The sequence below is a fragment of the Halichoerus grypus genome, chromosome 2, assembly GCF_964656455.1.
Source record: "Halichoerus grypus chromosome 2, mHalGry1.hap1.1, whole genome shotgun sequence".
In the NCBI taxonomy this organism is placed as follows: domain Eukaryota; kingdom Metazoa; phylum Chordata; class Mammalia; order Carnivora; family Phocidae; genus Halichoerus; species Halichoerus grypus.
The window spans coordinates 189,239,936-189,264,314 of NC_135713.1; the positions used below are offsets into that span (position 1 = coordinate 189,239,936).

At 45.3% G+C, this 24,379-nt stretch overlaps 2 protein-coding genes across 4 annotated transcripts in view; both read right to left on the minus strand.

The window, feature by feature from the left end:
* Positions 1-136: 136 nt before the first annotated feature.
* On the minus strand, positions 137-10,081 carry KLHL11 (kelch like family member 11). 2 transcript variants are annotated; one of them, XR_004909875.2, is made up of 3 exons: positions 9,461-10,081; positions 3,960-5,618; positions 137-2,008 (listed from the first exon to the last, which is right to left on the minus strand). XR_004909875.2 is itself a non-coding variant. In XM_036069145.2 (2 exons), exons 1-2 carry the CDS (start codon positions 10,003-10,005, stop codon positions 4,037-4,039), a joined length of 2,127 nt encoding a protein of 708 aa, XP_035925038.1. In that variant the 5' UTR covers positions 10,006-10,081; the 3' UTR covers positions 137-4,036. The 2 variants fall into 2 exon arrangements, 1 of the variants encoding a protein (XP_035925038.1); XM_036069145.2 differs by having other exon boundaries at positions 137-5,618.
* Positions 10,082-11,130: 1,049 nt separating this feature from the next.
* Positions 11,131-24,379, minus strand: part of ACLY (ATP citrate lyase) — a 41,754-nt gene continuing 28,505 nt past the window's right edge. For both annotated transcript variants that reach the window (XM_036069148.2, XM_036069147.2), the window contains 11 exons: positions 24,141-24,222; positions 23,380-23,490; positions 19,787-19,914; positions 18,863-18,956; positions 16,418-16,572; positions 14,964-15,114; positions 14,620-14,763; positions 13,538-13,651; positions 13,095-13,177; positions 12,739-12,815; positions 11,131-12,118 (listed from right to left, as the gene is read on the minus strand). In XM_036069148.2, the coding sequence (XP_035925041.1) occupies positions 12,024-12,118; positions 12,739-12,815; positions 13,095-13,177; positions 13,538-13,651; positions 14,620-14,763; positions 14,964-15,114; positions 16,418-16,572; positions 18,863-18,956; positions 19,787-19,914; positions 23,380-23,490; positions 24,141-24,222 (1,234 nt within the window). In that variant the 3' untranslated portion in view covers positions 11,131-12,023. The remainder of the gene's footprint in view (positions 12,119-12,738; positions 12,816-13,094; positions 13,178-13,537; positions 13,652-14,619; positions 14,764-14,963; positions 15,115-16,417; positions 16,573-18,862; positions 18,957-19,786; positions 19,915-23,379; positions 23,491-24,140; positions 24,223-24,379) is intronic.

Genomic DNA, 24,379 nt, shown 5'->3' on the forward strand with positions numbered 1-24,379 from the left:
ACTTGCAAGAGTACTGGAAAATGTTCAACTTAAGGGAGCCAAGGGTTGGATGAATAAGGGAGTAAGAGGGAAGGAAGAAAGCATTTATACCAACAGTGCATCATTAATAAAGAAAAATCACACAGTACAAACCAGCTCTAAAGAAATATGTTTATTTAAAACTTACATTGAGACAATTAATAGCTTCAACACAGAACAAGATAGCTTTAGGAACATAAAACAAGCTATTTTACAATGTAATGTCTCAAAGCATCCTAAATTCTACATCTCCTCTGACTTAAAGGGAGAGAGCCAAGATTATACTTTCAGTAGAGTAGGGGCTTGGATACTGATAGCCCAAAAAACCCACCGTGTATCAACTTGAACTAAATATGTATTTTACAAATAACTCAATGAGCCCTAGCACATAGATCATAATCTTCAAACATCTAACAAGCTTAATTTTTCACAAGTGCATTATGCAGGAGGATTAAGTTAACAAGTGCTCTACTGTATGTGCTTCAATGTCAGACATTCGTAATGATGCTCAGAGAGTAAGACAAAAGCCCTACCAAGGTAATCAACAAAGCCGTTATTTGGCTGTCTAATTAAATTCCTTGAAGCAAGATGACTACTATATTATGTTATTGTTACTGTACTACTCACTCAACTATGAGCTGTTTTGTTTCCAAGGACCAGAACACGTTATGTAGGCATTATAACAGCAACAAAAATGGACTATTCTCAAGAAAGCAACAAACTGGAGTGATGGACCGTGCCAAAATGTTTGACAATTAAAGGAGAGACTGAACTGTTTCTCAAATATTCTACAGTTAAATGGCAACCTATAAATACCCTATTTTTCTAGTGGAGGCAGGGAACTTGCTTCACAATTCTGTGAACTTTCAAAAGACAGGAAGTGTGGCCAACATACCCTCTTTATTTAAGCTTCATTTGACGAAAGTATAAAAAAAGTCCCTTTAGTTATGCTTGATTAGGCCAAGTAACTAAAACATACAATTTAGCTTACTTGTCTACCTATAGAATAGTCTTATTAGGATTATGAAGCAGAGAATGAAGTATTTAAACATACCACATGCTACACTAGTCAAGAAACAAAGAAAAAAGTGTGCCCTAGAAACTGCCTTACCAGAGACCTGAAGAGTTTAAAAAACAAAAGCACACAAATCTTTGATAAACACTACCTTTCCAGCTTCAAACCTGTGTTTTTATATATATTAGTGTTTTAAAAGTTTTTGGTCCCAACAATACTATATAAAACTAAGTGATCAAAACAAAACTGGTATCAATGAATTGAGATTTTTTCCTTAGTAAAATATCTTTGAATTGGCACAGCAAAAGCAAAGTTGGATATCAAGATATACAAGACTAATCATGCAAACAACTGCAAGTGAAATGTATTACTTAAACACTAAGCTCATGACTGACATTCTCAATAGATACCACAGGTTTGTTTTTTTAAAGCCATGGTGGGGTAGGTGTAGTTAAAGGATATCCATTCTAAGATATAAATAGCACTCAAAATTATGTATAGGTATTATTTTTTGGTATAATCAATTCCTCTCTTTTCCTTCCACAAAACAAAAACAAAAGCAACAACAAGAACAAAAGGTCTGCTTGAATATATGTTAAGCTGTCCTTTTTAAAGCTATATTTTTAACTGCTTAAATTACCAAACACACTCTTTCTAAGTTTTCATCAAAACGGAAATTTCTTTCCCAAAGAGCCATTTTAGGCTGGTTAACATAGTCAGAACCTTTCTAAATACTCTGGAAGTTATTTCCAGTTTAGATTTCAGAATGTCAGCCTTGAACAGATTTAAGCAAATCTGGTTTCCTTCCTTATTAACAAGTTAGTTAGGATATTTCAGAAACACAAGTTATTGATGTGAAGTCACGCATGTGTGAATTCAAATATGAAAATTAGAAATTCAGTCGTCAGGAAAACCTGCACACATCATGCAAGGAAGGACTTACCCCTTCTTTTCAGCCATGGCCTAGGTTGCCTGCTGAGTTAAAAAAAACAACAGTTTCAATCAAGTTTTCAAAACCAGATTATACCTAAATCTTAGAGGAGTTAGAACTTGTCACATACGTGAAAAAAGACCACCCCCCAAATAACTTGGTAACAACTGTCTCAGAAGACAACGCTAAGATCCCAAAACCTTACATCACACCTTCTAGAGAGAAACTGCCATTGTAGTGAGCTACTAAATTATTTCACCACCACCAAGAAAAGGAAGTTTGCTAGCTAGCATAGTCTATCAGAGAGGAGAACATCACTCAATGAGCTTTTCTGTCTCACTTGCATAGACCTCAACTCAGAATTAGCACTTCTCAGAAATGGCTTTTTTCAAAATAACTACAAATGGAAATTGATAAAACAGTAGAGATGGCACAGGATAATATGTCCTCATACAGAAACAAGACTTGAAGTTTACTACCCCCACCCCAATCTAAATGAAATGGTTTTAAAGCAGATTTCCAACACATTTATTGACAAACTTTGTCCTAGGCAGGGATACTAATTTAGAAATTTCAGGGAAGTTCTTGGTATAGAGTCCAAGGGCTAAATATTAATAGTCTTGCAGCAAATTGAGAGCCAAAATTTCTAGTTGTGCTTTTTCTCTTTTGATGTTTGATACAATAAGGAGGTTAATTATAATGGACTAGGGAAAAAAATAATCACTGCACTTGGAATTCAACTTCTAGAACAATATTCTGGAATGTCTAAGGAGACAGACATTCTGAAAGAAACAAGAAACATAAAATGGACCCCTTCTGCAAGCCATTAGGGCAGGAGTCCTCTAAGCTGAGTGCTAATTCGTATAAAGTTTGGGAGTGTGTTAGAGAATCAGAAGAATGCATAAAATAAATAAAAGGTAACTAAAGCAATACATTTTTAAGAGCCATAATTGTGTACCTAAATTTGGTATTCTAGGCTCAAAGTTCCAATAAAAGCCTAGGGCAACTGGATAAAATAGTAGAACAACCAGGGCTGAGAAACAATAAGGCTTCTCTTTAGCAACATTTCTCGAAATTGTCACTTCCTTCCCATTTTGGAAAAAGTTTCTTTTAGAAAGGAATGAGGATTCTATACAATATATATCAGAGCAAAATTTAAAATTGAAGGCATTGAGTGTCGATTGTCATAGGCATTATTTACACACTCAGTAATTTATCCTCAAGTAAGCCTGCAACTCCTGAAAAAAGTGTTTAAATATTTTAATGCCTTTGATTGCTCAGTCTACCCTAACAATACTTTTCTTCTTAGAGAAACAAATTTCGCATATATACCTTCCTCTATATTAAATCAATCAGCCAAAGATCAATACTCTTGTCAACCACCATCATCTCAGAACGATGGCTCCAAGTTTCTAACAGTTGGTGAAGAAATGAAAAATATTCAAAAATCAATGAGCCAATCACAAATTTCTCATCAGTCATCTCTTCTAGAGAGAAGCAAAACAGAAGTTCTAGATAAGCACATACAACAAAATATCAATGCAAATATTCTGAAATCATCTCGCTGAAATATTGTGCTTTTCCCTTCAAATCTCAGTCTCACTATTGCACATACCTCCTGCAGATGAGGGCTCAATCCATAAATTCTGCCCTTTTCAAAACCAGCCATTCAGGAGAAAATCAAAAGGAATATCAAAGTATATGTGCAAATAAACTGTTGCTTAAAGCATGTTCAAAACAGTAAGTCCCTAAGACAAAGGAGTTTTAACTTGTTGGCGGAAAAACAGCCAAGTGACTATCCCTGGGTTTTCCACTTGTCATTAATAAGATCTCATTTAGCTAGCACATCCACACAAACCAAAGACATAAAAAGACTACAAACCAACAAAAGTAACCACATAGTAAATCGAGTTTCCCATTCTTCAGTTTTTTTAACTCTATTTCCTTTATATGGGGCAATAATCAGTTTAGGTAGAAAATAAGTTATCGACATACTTTTTCAAGTAACAGTCTGGGTATCCTCAGCCTCACGAAACAGGTACAACTGTTTGAAGCTGCACCTATCAGAGAACCTAGCATTCAATCTGAGAGCTCGGCACTCGTCGCATGTTTAGGGCGTGCCGATGTATTTCTTGCATCTGTCTGATCCGGTCCTTCTGCCACATTAAGTTTTGAGGCATAGGATATCTCTGGGTGCCATGCAAGTACCGGTATGGGATTCTCACATGGCAAGCAGTGGCTCTACAACGCGGCTGTGGCATGGGGGGAAGAAGCATCCACCGCTTTCTTTCAGCACAATACCGGTAGGCTTCTTTCCGATACTGTTTGTCAATATCGTCACTGTTTTTCCAGCCTCCAATAATGAAAACATCATCTTTGTAATAGCAGATGGCTGCTCCTTCGATGCTTAGGACTTCTGGAGGTAAACTTTCAAGGATCTCGTCGGAAACTTGGCTGGCAATTTTTCTTACTGCCTCTTCATTTTCTAAAGAATAACTCTTAGGACAGCATGATGCTGTCTGATAAAAGTTTGAATTGACCACAGACATTTGGAAAAAGCAGTAATTGTCAATAAGTGGCAAAGATTCCACATCTTGCCACTGTCGAGTCTCCGTATCATAGCAAGTAATTACAGCCTTTAATCCGTCTTCCGTGTCCCGGTCCACAGGAGTGCGGGCAGCAATGTACACAAACCGGTCTTCAATGGCTAGCGCTTTGACATCTCGAAGAATCTTTGGTGCCGATTCCAAGTTGTGCCATTTATCAAGCTCAGGATTATAAACAGTCACATCTTTGAAGCCAGGACTAAAGTTGCCATGTCCTCCAATGCTGTAGAGCTTCCCTTTGACTTCTGTTAACCCAAAAGAATGCTTCCTTGTCATCAGACTACAAACATGTTCCCACGTATTCAAATTTGGGTTGTATCTTTCCACAGTTTTAGCAAACCCTGGTTCCATTGATCCAGCAACATACACATAGGACTCTGTTACTGCAACAGCATGTCCATCAAGGTGATTATGAATATGGGGCAGGTTTACCCATCTGTCCTCATCGACAAAATATCCCACACATTCACTTAAATAATCCCCTCCTTCTGACACGCCTCCAATAACCATGATCACGTCCATGTTTTGCCCATAGCGAGGTAATAAGGAGACATGAGAGGCGGGATGCTGGAAGGTGCCAGACTGTATGTTTTCAGCCCTCAGAGCATGCCTCTCTACTGCATCGGCCACTAACTTGACGCAAACTTCATTATTGGCCACCAGCCTCTCTGGTTTGACATGCCGAGTAAGGTAAGTAGGTTTCATCTGGGACAATCTGAGCAATTTAAAAAGTTCTTCAAAGTATCTTTCTCTCTCTTCAGCATTTCTCTGAACCCACTTCAAAACTGTTTCAAAGAGAACCTCTTCGGAATCCACCGTAATTTCCAAGTCCGACAACCAGTCTCGAATGAGATGGAAAGGTAAGGTATAAAATTCTTCATCCTGAATTACTTTGTGGAAATTTCTCCGTATCATATCGGCAGCTTTCAGAGCAAGTTGGCTCAAGGTATACATGTGAGCTAAGCTATGAATGGCCACACAATTAGAGAGATGAAGTTTTTTCTTGAGAAATTCTCCACAAAATTCTTTTAAACGAATTAAAAGGAACCTAAAATCAAGAAAAAGAAATTTTCAAATGTGCATATTTTTTGTGGTTGCATTTTAAGAACATCTGACTTATACAAATTAAAATAGTAAGCTTCATCTCACTTTATGCCTAACATCTGAAAAAAGGAAAATCCCCCCAAATTAAAAAGGATTATGCTGAAAAGTATATTTAAAAGCATAAAGTCACCTTTATATAGGATATATTTTAAATTATTTGTATTATATAGTTTATATATAGTTATCCATGATACATACAACACACACACAATGGAGAGCTCTTCATAATGTAAGGTTTCCTGAAATATATCCTTTAATAAAGTACAAGAGTCAAAGACAAATACATATGATCTCACTCATATGTGGAATTTAATAAACAAAACAAACATGCAAAGGAAAAAAAGAGAGACAAACCAAGAAACAGACTATTACCTATAGAGAACTGATGGCTACCAAAGGGGAGGGGGAGGTTGAAATGGGTGATGGGGATTGGGGAGTGCACTTATCATGGTGAGCACTGGGTAATGTACAGAATTGTTGAATTACTTTGTAGTACACTTGAAACTAATATAACACTGTATGTTAACTATACTGGAATTAAAATAAAAAACTTAAAATAAAAAGTAAAATACAATAGTCCCACACTTTATTTTTATTGGCAAAGGCAAATCCCAATCCCAATTTGTCTATGCCATTCCTGTCCTAATCCTCTGTCAACCACCAGCCTTTTCTTCAATGAGGCAGGATCTCAGGGAAGAGACTTTATTAAGCCTTGACTAGATGCTACAAGAACTGTGGCTCCTGGGAGGCTATGTCTGCTCAAATATCAGAAGGAACAGCAGTGGAAGCCTCGTGTCAGAGGTTTTAATCGCCTCTTCACCAGTTTTCTCCTTGGGCGGCAGATGATGGGGGCAGGAGATGGTGCTGGGCGGGTGCAGCCTGAGTTGGGTTCTCATTAAAGCAGGGGTGGCAAGGCAAACTCAAACAACAATAACAAACATATGAAAGTGGTTTGGCATGTAGCTGACCAGAAGTTGTCTGCCCACCTAAACTCACTGACTCATATTCCCTTGGATAGGGTGTTTGGAAACACTGCTCTATGAAAACAACAGCTCTCATACACTAGGCATTTGCCGTGTGCTGGGCAGTGTGCTGGACACTTCCTATTATTTCCTTATAAGTACCCTGGAAGGAAGGTATGATCAACAGACAGTATATGGGTGGTAGGGAGAGGGACGCTGCCTCAGAGCTGATGGGTAAGATTAGATGTGATGGTTGCAAGGCACTTAGAACAGTGTCTAACACCAGGCAGCTGCTAAAGCAGCTGACAGATGGAGAGAAGTTAAAAGTTTTAAGTAAATTGCCTGGGGTGTTCTCTCATCACCTCCGATTCCCCTATAAAGCAGGGGCAAATTTGAAAAATAAGCCCCACGACAGACACAAACATAGCTTGAGTGATTGCAATGACCCTTCTCTACCCATTTTCATTCTACAAACATCCCTCTCTCAGATCTGTACCTGCCCCCATCCTTTCTCACCCTCTAATGAATGACCCAACCTTGGGCTTTGAGAAAACAGAAATCAGGCAGAAACTCCATCTCCCCATCGCCCAATCTGCTTGCAGCTCTATCCTATACTCTGCCTTCCCTGTCCAACTTTTCCATTTTAAATATGGATTCTATCCCCTTCTTGGTTTTAAGGACTTTGCTCCTGCAATTATTCCCCTACTTTTGTAACATCAATTTCCTCCTCCACTGATTTTTTTTTTTTCAAGCACACAAACAAGCTCATCTCCCATCTTAGAGGGGGGGAAAAGACCTCCCCTGACTCTTCCCAAACATTTCCATGTGTATCATTATTCTGACCCTCTTTATAGGAAAAATTTAAATGGCTCTTGTTAATGCCATCAAGGACCTCTATTACTGCCAAATCCAACAATCTATTACGGTTGACGGAGTTGACGTGATTAGGCTACTCCCTCCTCTACACCCTGTGAGACCCATCTCCTCTGCTGGTTCCTTAACATTTTGGAACCCCAGGGCTCAATCCTGCCCCTTCTCTGTCTATACTCTCTTCCTAAGTAATTTCATCCAGTCCCATGGCTTTAATTACCATCTATATGCCATATTCCTCCCAATCTCTAGCTCCCAATGTTCTTATATCCAACTGCCTCCTCAGACATTCCCTGGACCAAAACCAAACTCCTGATCTTCCTCCCAAACTTGCTTTCCTACATTCTTCCACATCTTAATAAATAAATAACCCTATCTTTCCAATTGCTCGGATCAAAAAACTAGCAGTCTTTTCCCTTATACTCTACATCAAACCCACCAGCAAATTCGTCTCCTCTACCTTCAAAACATATCTAGAATTGAAGCGCTAATCACCTTTACTTTTCTTCGATCCAAGCCTCTACCACCATTCCAACCTCCTAATCTCTCTGCTCTGCCCAGAAGCCCCATCCTGTTTTCAACACAGCAGATTCTTCAAATCAGACTGCATTGTTCCTCTGCTCCTAAAGCAAAATTCTTCAAATCAGATTGCATCATTCCTTTGCCCCCAAAACCTTCCCATCTCATACTCATTCAGAGTAAGAGCTCCTTCCACAGGCTGCAAGGCCTTTGGAATCCAAGCTCCATGGAAACTAGATCCATCCCCATCACCACCCTGAGGGGCCTCTCCCACCCTCTCCACCTGCATCCATTTGATCCAGCCACACTGGCATCCTGCTATTCTCTAACATCCAGATAAGCTCCACCTCACGGCCTTTCCACCTGTGTTCCCTACCTGAAATACTCTTTACCTCATCTCCTTAGGTTCTTTGCAAAATGTCTTCTTCATTAGGTATTCTCTATGTACCCAATTAAAAGACACAGTTCCTCTCCACCAGCACTTCCTATATGTCCTTACCATGCTGTATTTTTCATCAAAGCTATAACAATCATCTGACATGCTACCTATTTTACTTATTTATTATCCATCTACCAAGGTAAGTGCAACAAGGAAAGGGACTTTTATCTGTTTTGTTCACCACTGAATTCCCAGCACCTGAGAACCCGGTGTCTGATCTGATGCATCACAGGCACTCAATAGGTATTTGTTAAAATAATGTACCTGTAACACAATACTGCCAAAACAGACTCCTCCACATCTCTAAAAATGGCATTCGCCTGCCTCCTAACCATTCTCTGAAGCATCCATTCCTACCCCTTACAGTCCATTTCTCACAGTAGCAGAATCGGCTTTTAAAATATTTAAATCAGGAGATTTCTTCACCCAGCTTGCCATCGCACAGTAAAAAAAAAATCAAACTCCTTATTTCAATGCATTTCACACACCCTTCACCTACGAGATCCAGCTCCACTGGATATTTCTTTTAGTTCTTTAAGCCAAACTGGGTCCTGCCAGAAGGCCTTTGCGCTATCTGCCTGGAATGTTCATTGCCCATCTTTGCACGGTAGGTCTTTCTTGCCGTTTGGAGGTCGGTTTAAACGTCACCTCCTCAGAAAGGTCTTTCCTCTACCCAATCACTATCCTTTCATCCTTTTTAAATGTCAACACAGCATTGATTACACGCAGACTTTCTTTTTCATTGCCTTTGTCCCTCCACCTGGAATCTGAGCTCCCTAAGAGCAGGGCGCCCTCGTCAGACTGGTCGGCTGCATCCTCAGTACCCGGAGCAGTGGTGCCCCACAGCACACAGCAGGCGCTCAATAAGTATCAAACAAATGCACTTCCTCGGGGTCGCACCGCCTCCCTGCCTCCCCGCCTCCCCCTCCCTGGATGAGGCCCTCGGTGGGCGAGCATCCCCACAGCCCCGCGCGCGGCCCTCCGCATCCCGCCTACCTGTCGGCCAACTCCAGCACCTCGTGCACGCTGCCCGTGCTGACGCGGATGCGCCCGGTGTACATGTATTCGATAACGGCTTCCACCGTGTCGGGCTCGGGCCCGGGCTCGGAGCTCCACTTGCGCATCTCCACTCGGCCCGAGCGAGACTCCGAGAACTGGCCCGAGAGTAGGGGCGTGAAGTACTCGGTGGCGGCGGCCAGCACCGAGCGGTGGGCCCGGAACTCGCGGCCTCCCGCGCCGCCGAAGCACAAGGTAATGTCGCAGAAGAGGCCCTGGCGCCGCTGCTCGTTCTGCCTCCAAGACAGCTCCGAGCAGTGAGAGCTGCACTCGAAATCCTCGGCCTCCGGGCCCGGATCGCCCCCGCTCGCCTCCATTGCAGATATGCCGGGCCCAGACCCGAAGTCCACCGTGCCGCTGCCTCGGACTTCGGCGGCCAGCCCTGCCGAGCCGGCGGCGGCCGTCTCCATGCTCTCCATCTCTAGCACCTGAAGAGATGCGGCCGCGGCTGCCGCTGCCGCCGCAGCCACCGCCGCCGCCGCCATCTTGACGCCGCCGCGCCCGACCTCCGCAGTCTCGGAACGATCCAGCCGTTCTGGTGCGACACAGAGGGATTCTGGGAATAAATAGTGGGCGCGGGGCGGAGCCGGGCGCCGCTGGTGTGCGCACGCGCGCACGCGCCCACCCGGAGCCGTCCTACCTTGGAGAGGGCTCGAAGGTGCTGCTTCCCCAGACATCCCACCCAAGTCTCGGTGGGAGAGTGGCTTGTCTCCTTCCCCTTAGAGTAGCATGCTCTTCGTGGTCATTTTGTGCAACAAAAGCCAACCTGGACCATCAAGCCATTGTTAGTGTCTCGGGTGGCAACAGTGGACTTTTACCTAAAATTTAAAATGAATTTGGAGTAAACATTAAAAAAGAGAAAAGGTTTGAGACCGAGACCGAGCTAAGCAGATGAGGGTGAGCAGGTTACTTAGTATTTATCTTCTAAAAATGGGATCGTGTCTATGTTGGGAGATCGCTGTGAGGATTAAACGAGATTCTTGTGTTTTACGTAGTGCTTGATCCGCAGTTATTGTTCCATACATACTTGTTAAAAAGATCAATAGAAGCCACTTTGCGGGTTTAAGCAAGGGAGTGGCTTAGTTAGATTCGTGTTTTAAAATAGCACTGGTGGCTCTAGAAATAATGAAAAAGTGGCACTAGGTGTACTAGTTAGGCCAGATATGGATGGATCGGAGGGATAATGAAAGGATAAATCCATAGGAAGTGGCAACCAGAGAGAAGTGGAAGAAAGGATGACTCTCTTTGGGTAGAGCTTTGGTTCTTCACTGAGAAAGGGAGAGGTACAGATTTGGAGAAGATAGGGTTTTTGTTTTGTTTTTAAATTTTATTTGTTCACCATTTTTTTTAGTTGATTTTTTAGTAATCTCTACAACCAAGATGGGGCTCAAACTCATAACCCTGAGATGGAGTTGTATGCTCCACTAACTGAACCAGCCAGGACCCCCCTTAGGGGGTTTTCTTTGAAGCTAGTGTTTTGGTTAGTTCTTTCTGTGTGTGTGTATGAAGAGGCAGATGAACATTTAAAAAAATGACATGTAGTAAAACCGTAAGTATATATACATTCAAAGGAATACAGAGGAAAGGATATGGAGGACATGAGACAGTAGTGTGTCTTCATTATTACTGGATAGTTTATTGAAACCAAACTGATAATACAGAGAAGAGACTGAGGTGGCAGCTGCCAGAATCTTGGTGGATTACAGATGCAAACTGGCTGGAGACGAGTCCTTGAACCCACACTTCTGTAACAGACTGATAAATCAGTTGCATAAATACAGAGAACGAAAACACGAGACATTTCACAGCTTTTTGCTTTGCATTTCTGTTTTAAACATATGTATGTTACAACTTTACATTTTAAATTACCACGCCACGGATTTTGTGACAATGGCTAAGGATGCAATGGTCCCATCCCCCTGATATAAGCAGAGTTTGGTCTGCAACGCACAACATTTCAGTGAGATACCAAACAAACCCTTAACACATAACACATAAAAAGATCTTTAAAAATCAGATTAACACAATGCCTTCGGGTTATACAAGGAAGAACGGGAAAGTGGAAAAATAAGACATTAGGGATGCTTCTAATTGATAGTGTCTTGAGATCTTAAAAGTTTCATTCCCTTACTCCAAGGGGAAAAAAAAAATTTTTTTTAACTAATGGAAAAAAGAAAGCAACATCGTAACACCCTACAATGCGGAAAAACACTATCCTTACAGTGCTTAGATGCTTCCATATAATAAATACAGCGGGTAGCAGAGCAAATGTCACAATTTATTGGCTTGCTTTTTATTTCTATGCTTATAAAAAAAATACTAAGCTTCTTTGTGTGTACTGAACAGTGTTAGCCCGTGGCTGTCTTCGGTGCCTGGACACCAGTGGCTGTTTACATTCCAGGCCCATCCTAGAGCAAGCTCCCGTACCAGCTGTCTGCACGCTGTTTGTTTCCCAGGGGAGGGGTTCTTGTCTTCACTTTACTGCAACAGGGTTCCTGGCTCATTACATGGTCATGTGTTCCGGAAGAACATACGAAATATCATCCCACGGGTGACGATACAGCCCCTGCTTCAGCCTCTTCTGATCGAGATAGTGTCCTGAAATATGGAGCAAAGGCATCTTTTTATTAAGAGCTGGTGAGTCTGTTAAAAGTCTGGTGAGGGGGAGAGGATAAGGAGGAGAAATCTTTCTAATACAAAAAAAATGAGGAAGTAAATCCAGATCCACTGCATAAGTGTATGGCAGCCTGGGTAAAAGGCAACTGTTAGATTTCATTCTGTTTTCCTGGGCTAGCAGTCAGTCATTTCCAAGAACAAAGGAACAAAGATAAAGGGGGACGTTAAAGTAAGAAAGGAAGAATTAGGAACAATGATGAAGATAACGTGACACGTAGAAACTTGCCACACAGGTAAGTGTTAGAGCTGAACCATCGGGGGAAACCAAACTGAATTCTTTTTTTTTTTTTTTTTAAGATTTTATTTATTTGAGTGAGCGAGTGAGCGAGAGAGAGAGAGAGAGAGAGAGAGAGAGAGTGCAAGCAAGAGTGGTGGGGAGGGGCAGAGGGAGAAGCAGGCTCCCCGCTGAGCAGGGGACCTGATGCGGCTGGATCCCAGGACCCTGGGACCATGACCTGAGCCAAAGGCAGACACTTAACCCACTGAGCCACCCAGGCGACCCCAAACTGAATTCTTAATAACAACAACAACTACCAACTCACCAATGAAGCCCATACTTCTTCCCAACACAAAGATGCCATTGAGGGCTCCAATGTCAATATATTCATCAGCTTCCTCCCTGCAACACATAATCAACCTGTGGTTTTAAAACAGCTCATGTGACTGCCCTCCTCCCCACAGACAGTACAACTTCTGCCCTAGAATGAGAAGCTAGCTCTCTTTGGTTTCAAAGTAGAGAAAGGGTGCTCTGGGTGGTTAAGAGTAGAGATAATTTTTGTTTTCTTTATACCTCTCCATATTTTCTAAATCCTCTGTAATGAGCATGCACTGCTTTTAGAACTGGAAGGAAACAACAAGCATCAATAATTGTTAAAAAGAAAACGGCCGCACAGCTCACCGGGTAAAGGACCCACAGTTTCTAAGCATGTCTACAAATGCAACTCCGATGAAACCGTCTACATTCAGGATAAGATTTGGTTTCTGGGAAGGCAAAAAATTAAAAGCACTTATTATTTCTCATTTTTTCTTTGTAATTTTCCACAATTACTACTACTAACCTAACTACAAATTCTGACCACAATTTACAAACCTCCCACCAAAACATCCCAGCTGGTTAGGAAAGGAAGTGTCAGTTCAATTCCCAATGTCTAGCAGAGGACCCAGCACCTAATTGACACGTGGTATGTATCTGTTGAACTTAGCAGTGCGACAGAAATAGAATTTCCCAGAAAACCAGGTTTGATTTTGGCTGCATCATCAAAATGTAGGCTGGCTCTTGTTTTCCCCAAGTAATGCACCCACAAGCTATGATTTGGGAATTAGGGACATTTTCTCTTTTACCTTCGAGGTGGTAATCTTCTCGACTTCCAGCGCATAGTCAAGCAGAGGGGTGGCGGGGAAGTGCTGTTTGACGTAATCTTTGAGGATCTGCACTCGCATGTCTGGGTTGTTTATCTAGAAAGTGACCCAAAGTTACAGAGGAACCTACCCTAACACAGGTATTAAGAGACATGTTTGCACTCCTGCCACAGACGGAATGCACCATATCTGGGAGGTGTGTTTCAGGGACCTGATCCACATGTCTGATTCCGTGCAGCACAGACGATGACACTGCTGTGAGGCTTAAGGTTTCTGAAGTCTTTTATGTCACCAACAAGGAACTGAGACCCGGAGATGTTAACTGCGTTTGCCACAGGCCACAGGCCTCGGTTTAAGCAGCAAGGGGCCAGGGCTCACCTACTCTCCAACCAAAAGTCTTAGGTTCTGGCCTCTAACCATGCTGCCCACTAGTTCAGCAGCCTCATCAAGCTGTAACAAAGTTCGACAGAATTCTTCATTTCTAAACTGGCAAGCACTTATTGGTGTGGGGCAGCAGAGCACCCCTGAAATTTTAAGGAAAGCCCTGGACCTGCCATGCATGGGGTTGCACCATCTGTTAAGAGACCCACGCTAAGCATAATGGGTCAGTGGGGCAGGGAGGTAGTTCAGGCACCAGCGAACTCCAATACTACAGTGACCTCAGCCACTGCCTATCGGCTCTCGGGCAGACAGCGCTGCTCCAGCCCACAGCACAGGGCCTCTTTCGGAGAGAATGTCACATCTGTGCTGCCACACTCAGGCTTTTTGGTTCCTCCCTTTCTGGAGTCTATACTGACCTAGCGTGTCTCTTCACTAAGGGAGGAGGTCACTGTGGCTGCAAAGCCTGGATGGAATGTTCCTCAGAACGAACACGGTCCCTGATTCTAATGCAGTTTAAGGGCATTCTGTATTATAATGGAAAAATAGCTGCCTTATCTTTGACATCTGTCAACACAGCCAAAGCTTTGCCAGTTAAGAGTCAGGAGCCTAGGTTCCCAACTAGAACAATGCTGTCTCGTCACCATCCACCTGCAGATCGGTCCTTAAGGAGAGCCACAACTTACCGATTTCACTCGGTGACCGATGCCCATGATCAGCTTTCCTTCCTTCTTCATCTTGTTCACAAACTCCATGGGGATAATACCACTGTCAAAGGCTTTGCTGAACATCTTGGCAGCGGCATCCAGGGCACCCCCAAACCGGTCCCCCTGTGGGACAAGCAAGCCCATGTTGCCCTGAGCTGGAAGAGCCTCCTTCAGCTTCGCAGACCAATTTGGTATGCCCCGAATTGCCCTGTCACGGGGTTTTACACTCCAAGGCCCCTTCTAGGACCCCGTGGCAGCCAAGCGCATGTCGCCAAAGCCATTTATCCCCTGCAGTTCTCCCCTCCCAGGATGCCAGTACTCACAATAGTGAGCAGCCCCGAGGTGAGGCTGGAAACCAGGTCCTTCCCAGCCCGAGCACAGATGATGGTGTTGTGAGCCCCAGACACAGCTGGCCCGTGATCCGCGGTCACCATCAGACACATCTCGATGAACTGGCAGGCATACTTGGGCAACCTAGAGGGGGAGGAAAGGGGCACTAAGAGGAAGGTCAGACAGAGGCGAGCAGCTAGACAGGAGCTCCGCTGACCTGAAGAGCCAAGCTCCTACTTGCTCCCATCCTCCCTCACTAAGTCACTCACATTCAAGAAGGGTAGCAACTTCACAACCCGTGTCTAATACTGTATCAAGCAATCCCAGGGCAAAACCTCCCAATAGCAAATACTGCTTTTAAAGATTTTTAAAAATTTATTCATCTGAGAGAGAATGCAAGCACAAGTAGGGGGGAGGGGCAGAGGGAGAGGGAGAAGCAGACTCTCCACTGAACAGGGAGCCCAATGCCAGGCTCGATCTCAGGACCCCGGGATCATGACCTGAGCTGAAGGCAGTGTCTTAACCAACCGAGCCACCCAGTTGCCCCGCAAATACTGCTTTTTAAAACAGGGTTAGCTGCCAGGTTTGAAAATCTCTTCTTTAGGCAATGGCTTTCAGCGTGAATTACTGCAAGAGAGTGTAACCTCTATTTGTGGCTTCCCTCTATGTGTCAGAGGAAGAAGTGAGACTCCTGTCCCCTTCCCCGTGTAGGAGGCCCCAGGTCTTCTGCAGGGTCCAATGCCCCAACTAATGATTAAGAACAAAGTCTGGAGACATGGGGATGCAAGAGCAGACAGGGAAACCCGCTTAGGTGTTACAACCTGTGAACTCCTCCCAGGAAGGGCCTAAAGCAGGACCAAGATCCATCTCTGCAGCTCAGGGCATGACACAAACCAAGACTTTGACCTGGCCTTCTGCCCAGTGCCACCCCAAACCAGGGCTCTGTGAATCAAGTACTCACTGGCCCCCTTGCCCCACTGTCAGGCCCAGGGGAGGGCTAAGTTTGGGAGTTGCAGAGAAACCAATTTTTTTCTAACACTCAGGCTGATAAGAGAGAGGACCCGGTACAAGGGACTTCATGCCTGTTTAGCAACTCTGCCAGGCCTGCACTCTTTGAGCTACCAGACCCATCCAGACCTTTCTCTCAAGAGGCCTACATTTACTCTGTCTCCTTTCCTTAAGAGCACCAAGGACAGGGACTGATCCAAGATCCCTGATGAGGTCATTGCTTTCTACTTCTTAGTCGAGACTGGCTTTTCTGTCCTTGGAAGACCTAGGAACAGCCGGTATCTCTTTCCTCTGACCTTGCAATTGATCTGTGGCCATAAAGATTGATCCTGGACATATTCCCCAAGACTGCCCACCTCCACTCCCTGGTCAGGGGAAAACCCTAAACTCTGAGCCACAGATGGTGGGGTCCTGCCATCTTTTGCCCTGCACACCTCACCTTCTCTGGAACCACAGGAGGCCAAGGACCCCGCCAATACCCATCTCCTCCTTGAAGACCTCGGTGATGGGCATGCCCGCGTAGATGAGCTCCTGTCCTCGCTCATCACAGATGCTGGTCATGAATGAGGCAGGTTTGCGGATCAAGCCCAGCTCCTGAGCAGAGTCGGGGGGAGAGGGGAGCAGCACGATGTGACCACAGAACCAGTGTCTCAGGTAGGTCTTAAATTCTGACTGCCAAGTACCCTACACTCAGACCAACTCATCCCAAGAAAGAAGTACAAAAGCCCTTTTATTATCTGGTTTTTGTTGTAGAAAATAGGAATGCCAAGCCCACGGCACCCACAGTTCCCATCCACAGGTTCGTTTTCGCCCCACAAATGTGTCCTAAGGAGAGGGAACGAAGCTCAGAAACCAGCCCAAGGTCACCTGGCTAAGAAATGCAAGAACGAATCTAAAGGGAAATTTTTCTAACACCCCACATTCAGCTGCCAACCCCCCACCAAAATGTAAGGAGGCACGTGGCTGTGGAAATAGGGGATCCCCTCAAGATGTCCTTCACCCAGGAAAAGGGACTGGGTTGAACTCCTAGCTTCCAGAGTTGGGGCAAAATGGGGGCAACATTGCCAACTCTGCCTAGGCCCATTTCTCCAATTATCCCCTATCAATTTTAAGATTAAAAAAAATTTTTTTTTTGGAATTTTTAAATAATAAATGTGTGTTCTGAGCCCGGAGCACACACTCTGCAATCTCAGCACTAACCACTGGGGAGAAGAGCCCTATCGATTTTAATTTAAAAATGCCTTTCTGCCTTAATGTTTGTCAGTTTAATGGACGTCTATCTGGTTCTCCACTTTTATTTATATATAAAGACACATGGAGAATACACAACACTGTTTTTTGTACATACATTTTTTCATAATCATGATATACTGTCCCATAATACCCTATTTACTCAATGAACTTGAACTCCATAAATGTCAGCACATACATAGATCTAGTTCATTCCTTTTAACTGCTATACAATTGAGCCATTCTTCCACTGATAACCATTAACTGGAAAAAATCTTCAACACATTTGTGTGAATGCATAAGCATTTCCCTGAAGTAGCTTTCTAGATACGGGATTAATATGCCATCAGGTGTGAGTGCTCTTTTTTTTCTTTTTTTTAGTAGTAATCTCTACACCCAACCTGGGGCTTGAACTCACGACCCCGAGATCAGGAGTCACATGCTCCCCCAACTGAACCAGCCAAGTGCCCCAGGGGTGACCACTTTTTTATTTTTTAAGTTTTTGAATTTTTTTTTAATTAGCGAGAGAGAGAGCATGCGCACAAGCGCACGAGCAGGGGGAGCAGCAGAGGGAGAGGGAGAAGCAGACTCCCTGCTGAGCAGGGAGCCCCATGTGGGACTCAATCCCAGGACCCTGGGATCATGACCTGAGCCGAAGGCAGACGCTTAACTAACTGAGCCACCCAGGCGCCCCAGGGGCAAACACTTTTAAATCTGATATTCCCCAACTGCCATTCAGGAAGGTTGTGCTCGGTTCCACTCCCACCACCAATGGACGGACAAACGCACCAGTCTCCTCACACCCACAGAGACCCAACATATTATTGAAGAATTTTTTCTTTGTTGACCCAAAAGGGGAAAATTGGTATCACAGCTTTTCCTTTGGCTCCTTTTTATAATGAGTGAGGCTGAGGGGCGCCTGGGTGGCTCAGTTGGCTGAGCGTCTGCCTTCGGCTCAGGTCGTGATCCCAGGGTCCTGGGATCGAGCCCCATATTGGGCTCCCTGCTCAGCAGGGAGCCTGCTTCTCCCTCTGCCCCTCCCCCCATGTTCTAATAAATAAATAAAATCTTTAAAAATAAATAAATAATGATTGAGTGTGAGCATTTACTTTTTCATGTTGAAAGGCCATTTCCTACCCATTTTTCTAGTGGTCTTTTAAAAACTGATTTCAGAGAGTTCTCGTGTCTTAAGAACATCAGCTTTTCATCTCTGCCGCTCAGACAAGCAGGCAGAGAGGACTCTGCTTCACCGTGAAGCCCCGTCGAGCAAGTGCAAACTACTCTAGGGGACACTGTCTGTCTTCAGCCCCCACTGCCAGGCGAGACCACGTGGTTGTGGGAGATACATGCTGCCCTTTGCCCTCTTGCGACCCTGAATCTGTTTTTCCCGTTGGTCGGAAAGGGGCTAGCTCACAAGCTCCAGCACACAAGGAGGGGCTGGAAGCCAAGAATCATCATCAAGGTTCCTCTGATGCCCTTGGAGTAGAGCTGCCCTCGAGGGCAGGGTTTGGAGGCCAGAGCAGTGATTTACAGGGTTGCCCCAACTAGTAGGGCAGGCCTGGTTTCCAGGAATTCAAGCCAAGTCAACTCAAAACCCACCGCGTCAGCCCCCCAGTCTGCCTCACCCACACTTAGAGGCATATGCAGCACCTACCCTGGCCCAGGAGTAGTCCATTGGCACGGTTGGAGGAGGCACCTCCTGAGCAGGTACAATGACTCCTTTGGCCACAAGATCTTCATACACAGACCTGGGAGGCGGGAGAAGGGGAGGAAAGAAGACAGCCATGTGGATTTTATGCTTCTGGGTGCTTCTAAGCCATCCCAGGAACGCTCCTCCATCCAACCCCAAAACTCTAGGTTTTCTAGCTCTGCACCCCCTCCTGGCAATGCCTTACACCAGGGGATGCCTTACACCAGCTGGATGCCTGAGAACTGAAGGAAAACAGGTTCTGGCCAAGAACCATCCACCAACGCCACCGGGCTTTACAGGAAGCTGACTCTGGAAGCTAAGGAAGGACAGAGGGGAGGAATGGGAAGACACAGTGGGTTATCCAGTAACTGTTTATCAATCGATTAGAGGTGACACCTTCTAACGGTTTCTATGCCCATTTCTTATTTACAGAACAGCCAAGTAGATAGGCTCAGAAACCGAACATGTTTTAATACCTGTCTGAACGGCCTATAACTGCTGTGTCTACAAACAAAATAAAACAAAAACCGAGGGGCACCTGGGTGGCTCAGTCGGTTAAGCCGCTGCCTTCGGCTCAGGTCATGATCCCAGGGTCCTGGGATTGAGCCCCACATCGGGCTCCCTGCTCAGCGGGGAGCTTGCTTCTCCCTCTCCCTCTGCCTGCCTCTCTGCCTACTTGTTCTCTCTCTCTCTCTCTCAAATAAATAAATAAATTCTTTAAAACAAAAACCGAAAAGTAAGAAAAGATTTCGGACCATCTGTACAGTTGCACTCGTCACCTGAAAGGGACCAGGAATTTCAGACACCTCTGTGTCAGAGAGGCTGCAATCCTCACGGGGGACCTGGAAAGGGAGTGGGAGGCTGGCATCCTCCCCACGGTCCACTTACTGGATGATTTCTCCCAGTTCATCAAAGCTCGGGGGCACAAACACTCCTGCCTCCTTCAAAGCCTGGTTCTTGGCTACTGCAGTTTCAGAAGCCTGGTTGGCACAAGCTCCGGCATGGCCAAACTGCACCTGGAAGGCAAAGGGGAGAGGCTTTACCGGGCTTGTTAATCCCCGGAGGGAGAGAACAAAGGCTCCTGGGAATGTTGGTACCCATTACAGGCTGGACCCTGCTAAACGCTCAATGTTTATCACTTCATTCAAGCCTCACACAGCCTCACTCAATAGGTATGCCGAATGACTCTCAGCTTAAAGAAGAAGAGACCGAAGCACTGAGAAGTTCAGGAGCTTACCGGAGGTCACACAGCTGCTGTGTGCTGAAGCCAGGGCACAAAGCCTGGCGGCCCATCCCCCTGCGCCACCGTCGGGGGTGGGGGCGGGATGGAGAACAGCAGGTAGTTGTGAGCCACTGTGAGAAGTGAAATTACACGCTGGCAAACTTAGGCTAAGCTGACCTCACAGATGGGATCTGATTGTCCTGCACATGCTTTTTATAAAATAGGTACAAAATCTCATGTAGGGGCGCCTGGGTGGCTCAGATGGTTAAGCATCTGCCTTCGGCTCAGGTCATGATCCCAAGGGTCCTGGGATTGAGCCCCACATCGGGCTCCTGGCTCAGCAGGGAGCCTACTTCTGCTTCTTCCCCTGCTCATGCTCTCTCTCTATCTCTCTGTCTCAAATGAATAAATAAAACCTTAAAAAAAAAAATGTCATGTAAAAATACAAATTCCTAGCGTCTTTTTTTTTTATTTATTTATTAAAGATTTATTTATTTATCTGAGAGACAGAGAAAAAGCACACATGAGCAGGGGGGAGGGGCAGAGGGAGAGAAATCCCGAAGCAGACCCCCTGCTAAGTGTGGAGCCTGATGTGGGACTCAATCCCAGGAGCCTGAGATCATGACCTGAGCCGAAACCAAGAGCCAGATGCCTAACCGACTGCCTTCGGCTCAGGTCATGATCCCAGAGTCCTGGGATCGAGCCCTGAGTTGGGCTCCCTGCTCAGCGGGGAGTCTGCTTCTCCCTCCATCTGCCTCTTCCCTAGTTTGTGTATGCTCTTGCTCTTTCTCTCTCTCAAATAAATAAAATCTTAAAAAAAAAAAAAAGTCACGGGGCGCCTGGGTGGCTCAGTCGTTAGGCATCTGCCTTCGGCTCGCGTCATGATCCCAGGGTCCTGGGATCAAGCCCCGCATCGGTCTCCCTGCTCCGCGGGGATCCTGCTTCTCCCTCTCCTTCTGCCTGCTGCTCCCCCTGCTTGTGCTCTCTCTGTCTCTCTCTGTCAAATAAATAAATAAAGTCTTTAAAAAAAAGTCAGATTGTAGGTGTCTCAGTTGGTTGGGCGACCGACTCCTGATTTCAGCTCAGGTCATAATCTCAGGGTTGTGAGATGGAGCCCCACGTAGGGCTCTGCGCTCAGTGTGGAGTATGCTTGAGATTCTCTCTCTCCCTCTGTCTCTCCCCCCTTTTTGTAAATAAATGTAAATAAATTTAGATTTGTTTAAAAAGATAAAAAGTCGAGTTGTCTGTAGGTCTATATTCCCACATGGCAACTATCATCTGGAGCCGACTAGCACCTGCCCCCTTCCACCTGAGCATGCAGTAAGATAAACTCTAAATCCAATGGCACAGGGGTGACTGGCTATGGGAAGGGAACATCAGGAAAGAGAAAACCCATGGGAAGAGCTACACGGTAACTGTGTCTTTGACCACGCAACAGGGAAAATGAGGTTACCAAATGAGATGTGGTTCAAAATCCCGATCAGGGCGGGGTGAGGTGGATAATCACACCAACATCTAACCTGTTTGATTAACACTACATTCAGGCACTTTTCTGCGCACTTGACTCATTTCATCTTTCAGTTGCTACGGCTGCTTCCAGTGAGAAAGGAAACAGAACGCTGGAGGGGTAACGTAACTTGCCCAAGGCTACACAGGTAGCATGTGGTAGCATCTGAACCCAGGCAATGTGACCTCTCCCTATGTTCTTACCCACTACATATAACAAAAGGGGCCTCAAGTGTGGGAAAGGTCAGGAACCGCTGCTCTGGTTAGCGATGCTGGAAAACACATGCTTTAACATGCAGGCTCCCAATGCGTTCTTTATAGGACCGAATCTGCATGGGTGGAAGGGGTGGGAAGGAGAAGAGATTCTGTACTCAAATAAATGGACAATGCTGGGTTCAAGGAAGTTAAACAAGTCTCTTTAACTCTGAGATTCCTCAAAACTAAAACCAAAAAAATTAAAGATTTTATTTATTTATTTTAGAGAGAGAGAGAGAGAAGGAGGAGAAGGAGAAAGAGAGGGACAAGCAGACTCCATACTGAGCAGTGTGGAGCCCGACACGGGGACTCAATCCCATGACCCTGAGATCATGACCTGAGCTGAGATCAAGAGTCAGATGCTTAACTGACTGAACCACCCAGGCACCCCCCAAAACCAAAATTTTAAAAGGGAAATAGATTATGTTCCATGTTCATAATTTACAGAAGCTCCCCGTTCTGTTTGCTTTGGTTTTTGTTTTGTTTTGAGGACCACGGCTATAGGACCAGTGTTTTGTGGAACATAGTTCTGAAAAATGTCACCTATACAAATACCTCCAGTTTCTACTCCCATTGCTCAGTTCTTAATTCTGTTTTCCTGAGGAGCTGTCTCTGCTTGCCAACAGGTGGAGATTTTGTTGCATACCTTTATTACCTCCTCTATAGGGCAGAAAGTTCTGCAAGGTCATGTGACCTAATTAAGAAATCAAAAATCACTTATTAGCTGGGCAGTCATTGTACTCTACATTTGCGTATGCTTGAAATTTCATAATGTTTTAAAAAATTAGGGGCGCCTGGGTGGCTCAGTCATTAAGCGTCTGCCTTTGGCTCGGGTCATGGTCCCAGGGTCCTGGGATTGAGCCCCACATTGGGTTCCCTGCTCAGCAGGAAGCCTGCTTCTCCCTCTCCCTCTCCCCCTGCTTGTGTTCCCTCTCTCACTGTCTCTGTCTGTCAAATAAATAAAATCTTAAAAAAAAATTTAATTGAAAGACAAAAATAAAACACTGTGAGGACCTGTCCCATCCTTGGGGTGATGATGGGTGCCCAGCCAGAAAGAGAAGAGAGTGCTGCGCTCACTGCAGGCCTCTGGGCACCTTCACATCCACAACAAACCTGGCTTTCTTCTACAGCCCCTCCCCATGCCCCTCCCCAGCTCTGCACCTGTGTGTCCTCTCCCTTCTCAGCCTCCCTTTCGGGAAGCAAACCCCTTTCTCATCCCTTAGATGCAGTGCAAGCCTCACCGTCCCTGCGGAGCCATCTCAACTCCTCCAGACAGAACTGTGCCGACTCCAAGCAGGGACTCGCCTGCTGATGACTGCCCCCCACCCTCCAGTGGACTTAACCTCCTAGAAAGCAGGGCCCTGGCTGGACCTCGCAGTAACCCAGCAAGTAATAAATGTTCATCGGAGGAACGAGCTGCTTAACAAGATGACCACATGGTTCACCTTGAATGCCCCCTTTGGCCTCCCTGTCCAGGAGTGACCCGCCCCGGCTATACCTCAGAGGAGAACATGGTGGCACAGGTCCCGATGCACCAGCAGACCACGGGCTTGGTGATGCGGCCCTCCTTGATGCCCCGGCAGATCTTATATTCCTCAGTGCCCCCTATCTGCCAAGGAACAGGGAACGAGAAAAAGCCCACAGGTTAGGGGAACCCGTCCCGAGTTGCTGTGGGAAGCACTGCAGCAGGAAAATCTGCCCCAAATCAGGCAGGGGTCACAGCCACCAGGGGTCCTGACTTACAACTTGGCTAGAAAATGAAGACACATGGGCTTTGGCCAAATAGCCTGTAAGACTGAGACTGGATGCAAGGAAGAATTGTAACGGGGGAGTGGGTATCCTCCGGAGTCCCCGGGACTCCCCCTCCCTGATCTAAGGGTATAAGATGATTTTGGATCACACCTGCTCAGGGGCACAAGCAAGGAATGGGGTTAAAGGACTCTTCCAAACTGAAAAAGTGCACTTCTTACTCCAGCTACGCACTGCCCAAGAGACCAAGGTCAGCCAAAAGCTTCTTCTTTATTGGTACTAAAATGTCTTGTGCCACCAAGAGGCAAGAAGTTTTTCAGGAACAAACATGACAGTGTTGACGGTGATGGCCTTTATGTCCCAGAGTGGAGGGAGCAGGATTACCAGGGACTGTCACATTAAGTTATATATAACCAAAATGCATGCATTTTTTTTTTTTTAATGGAGCTCCCACATTACTTTTAGAGTCAGAAAAATAAAATTAAAAAAACAAAACAAAACAAAACTCACCTCTCCAAGAACCACAATCATTTTCACTCCTGGAGTATCCTGGTAACGTAGCACATGATCCATAAATGTTGAGCCAGGGTACCTGGTGACAGCAGAGAGAACACATGGGATCAGCAGGCCTGGGGAGGTGCAGGTACGGGTGTAGGAAGCTACCAGGAACACGTGAGGCTTCTCGTGAGGGCCCAGAGATGCCTCAAGTGTTGGGGGTGGGTAATAAATGAAGCACAAGGGAAGGGAAG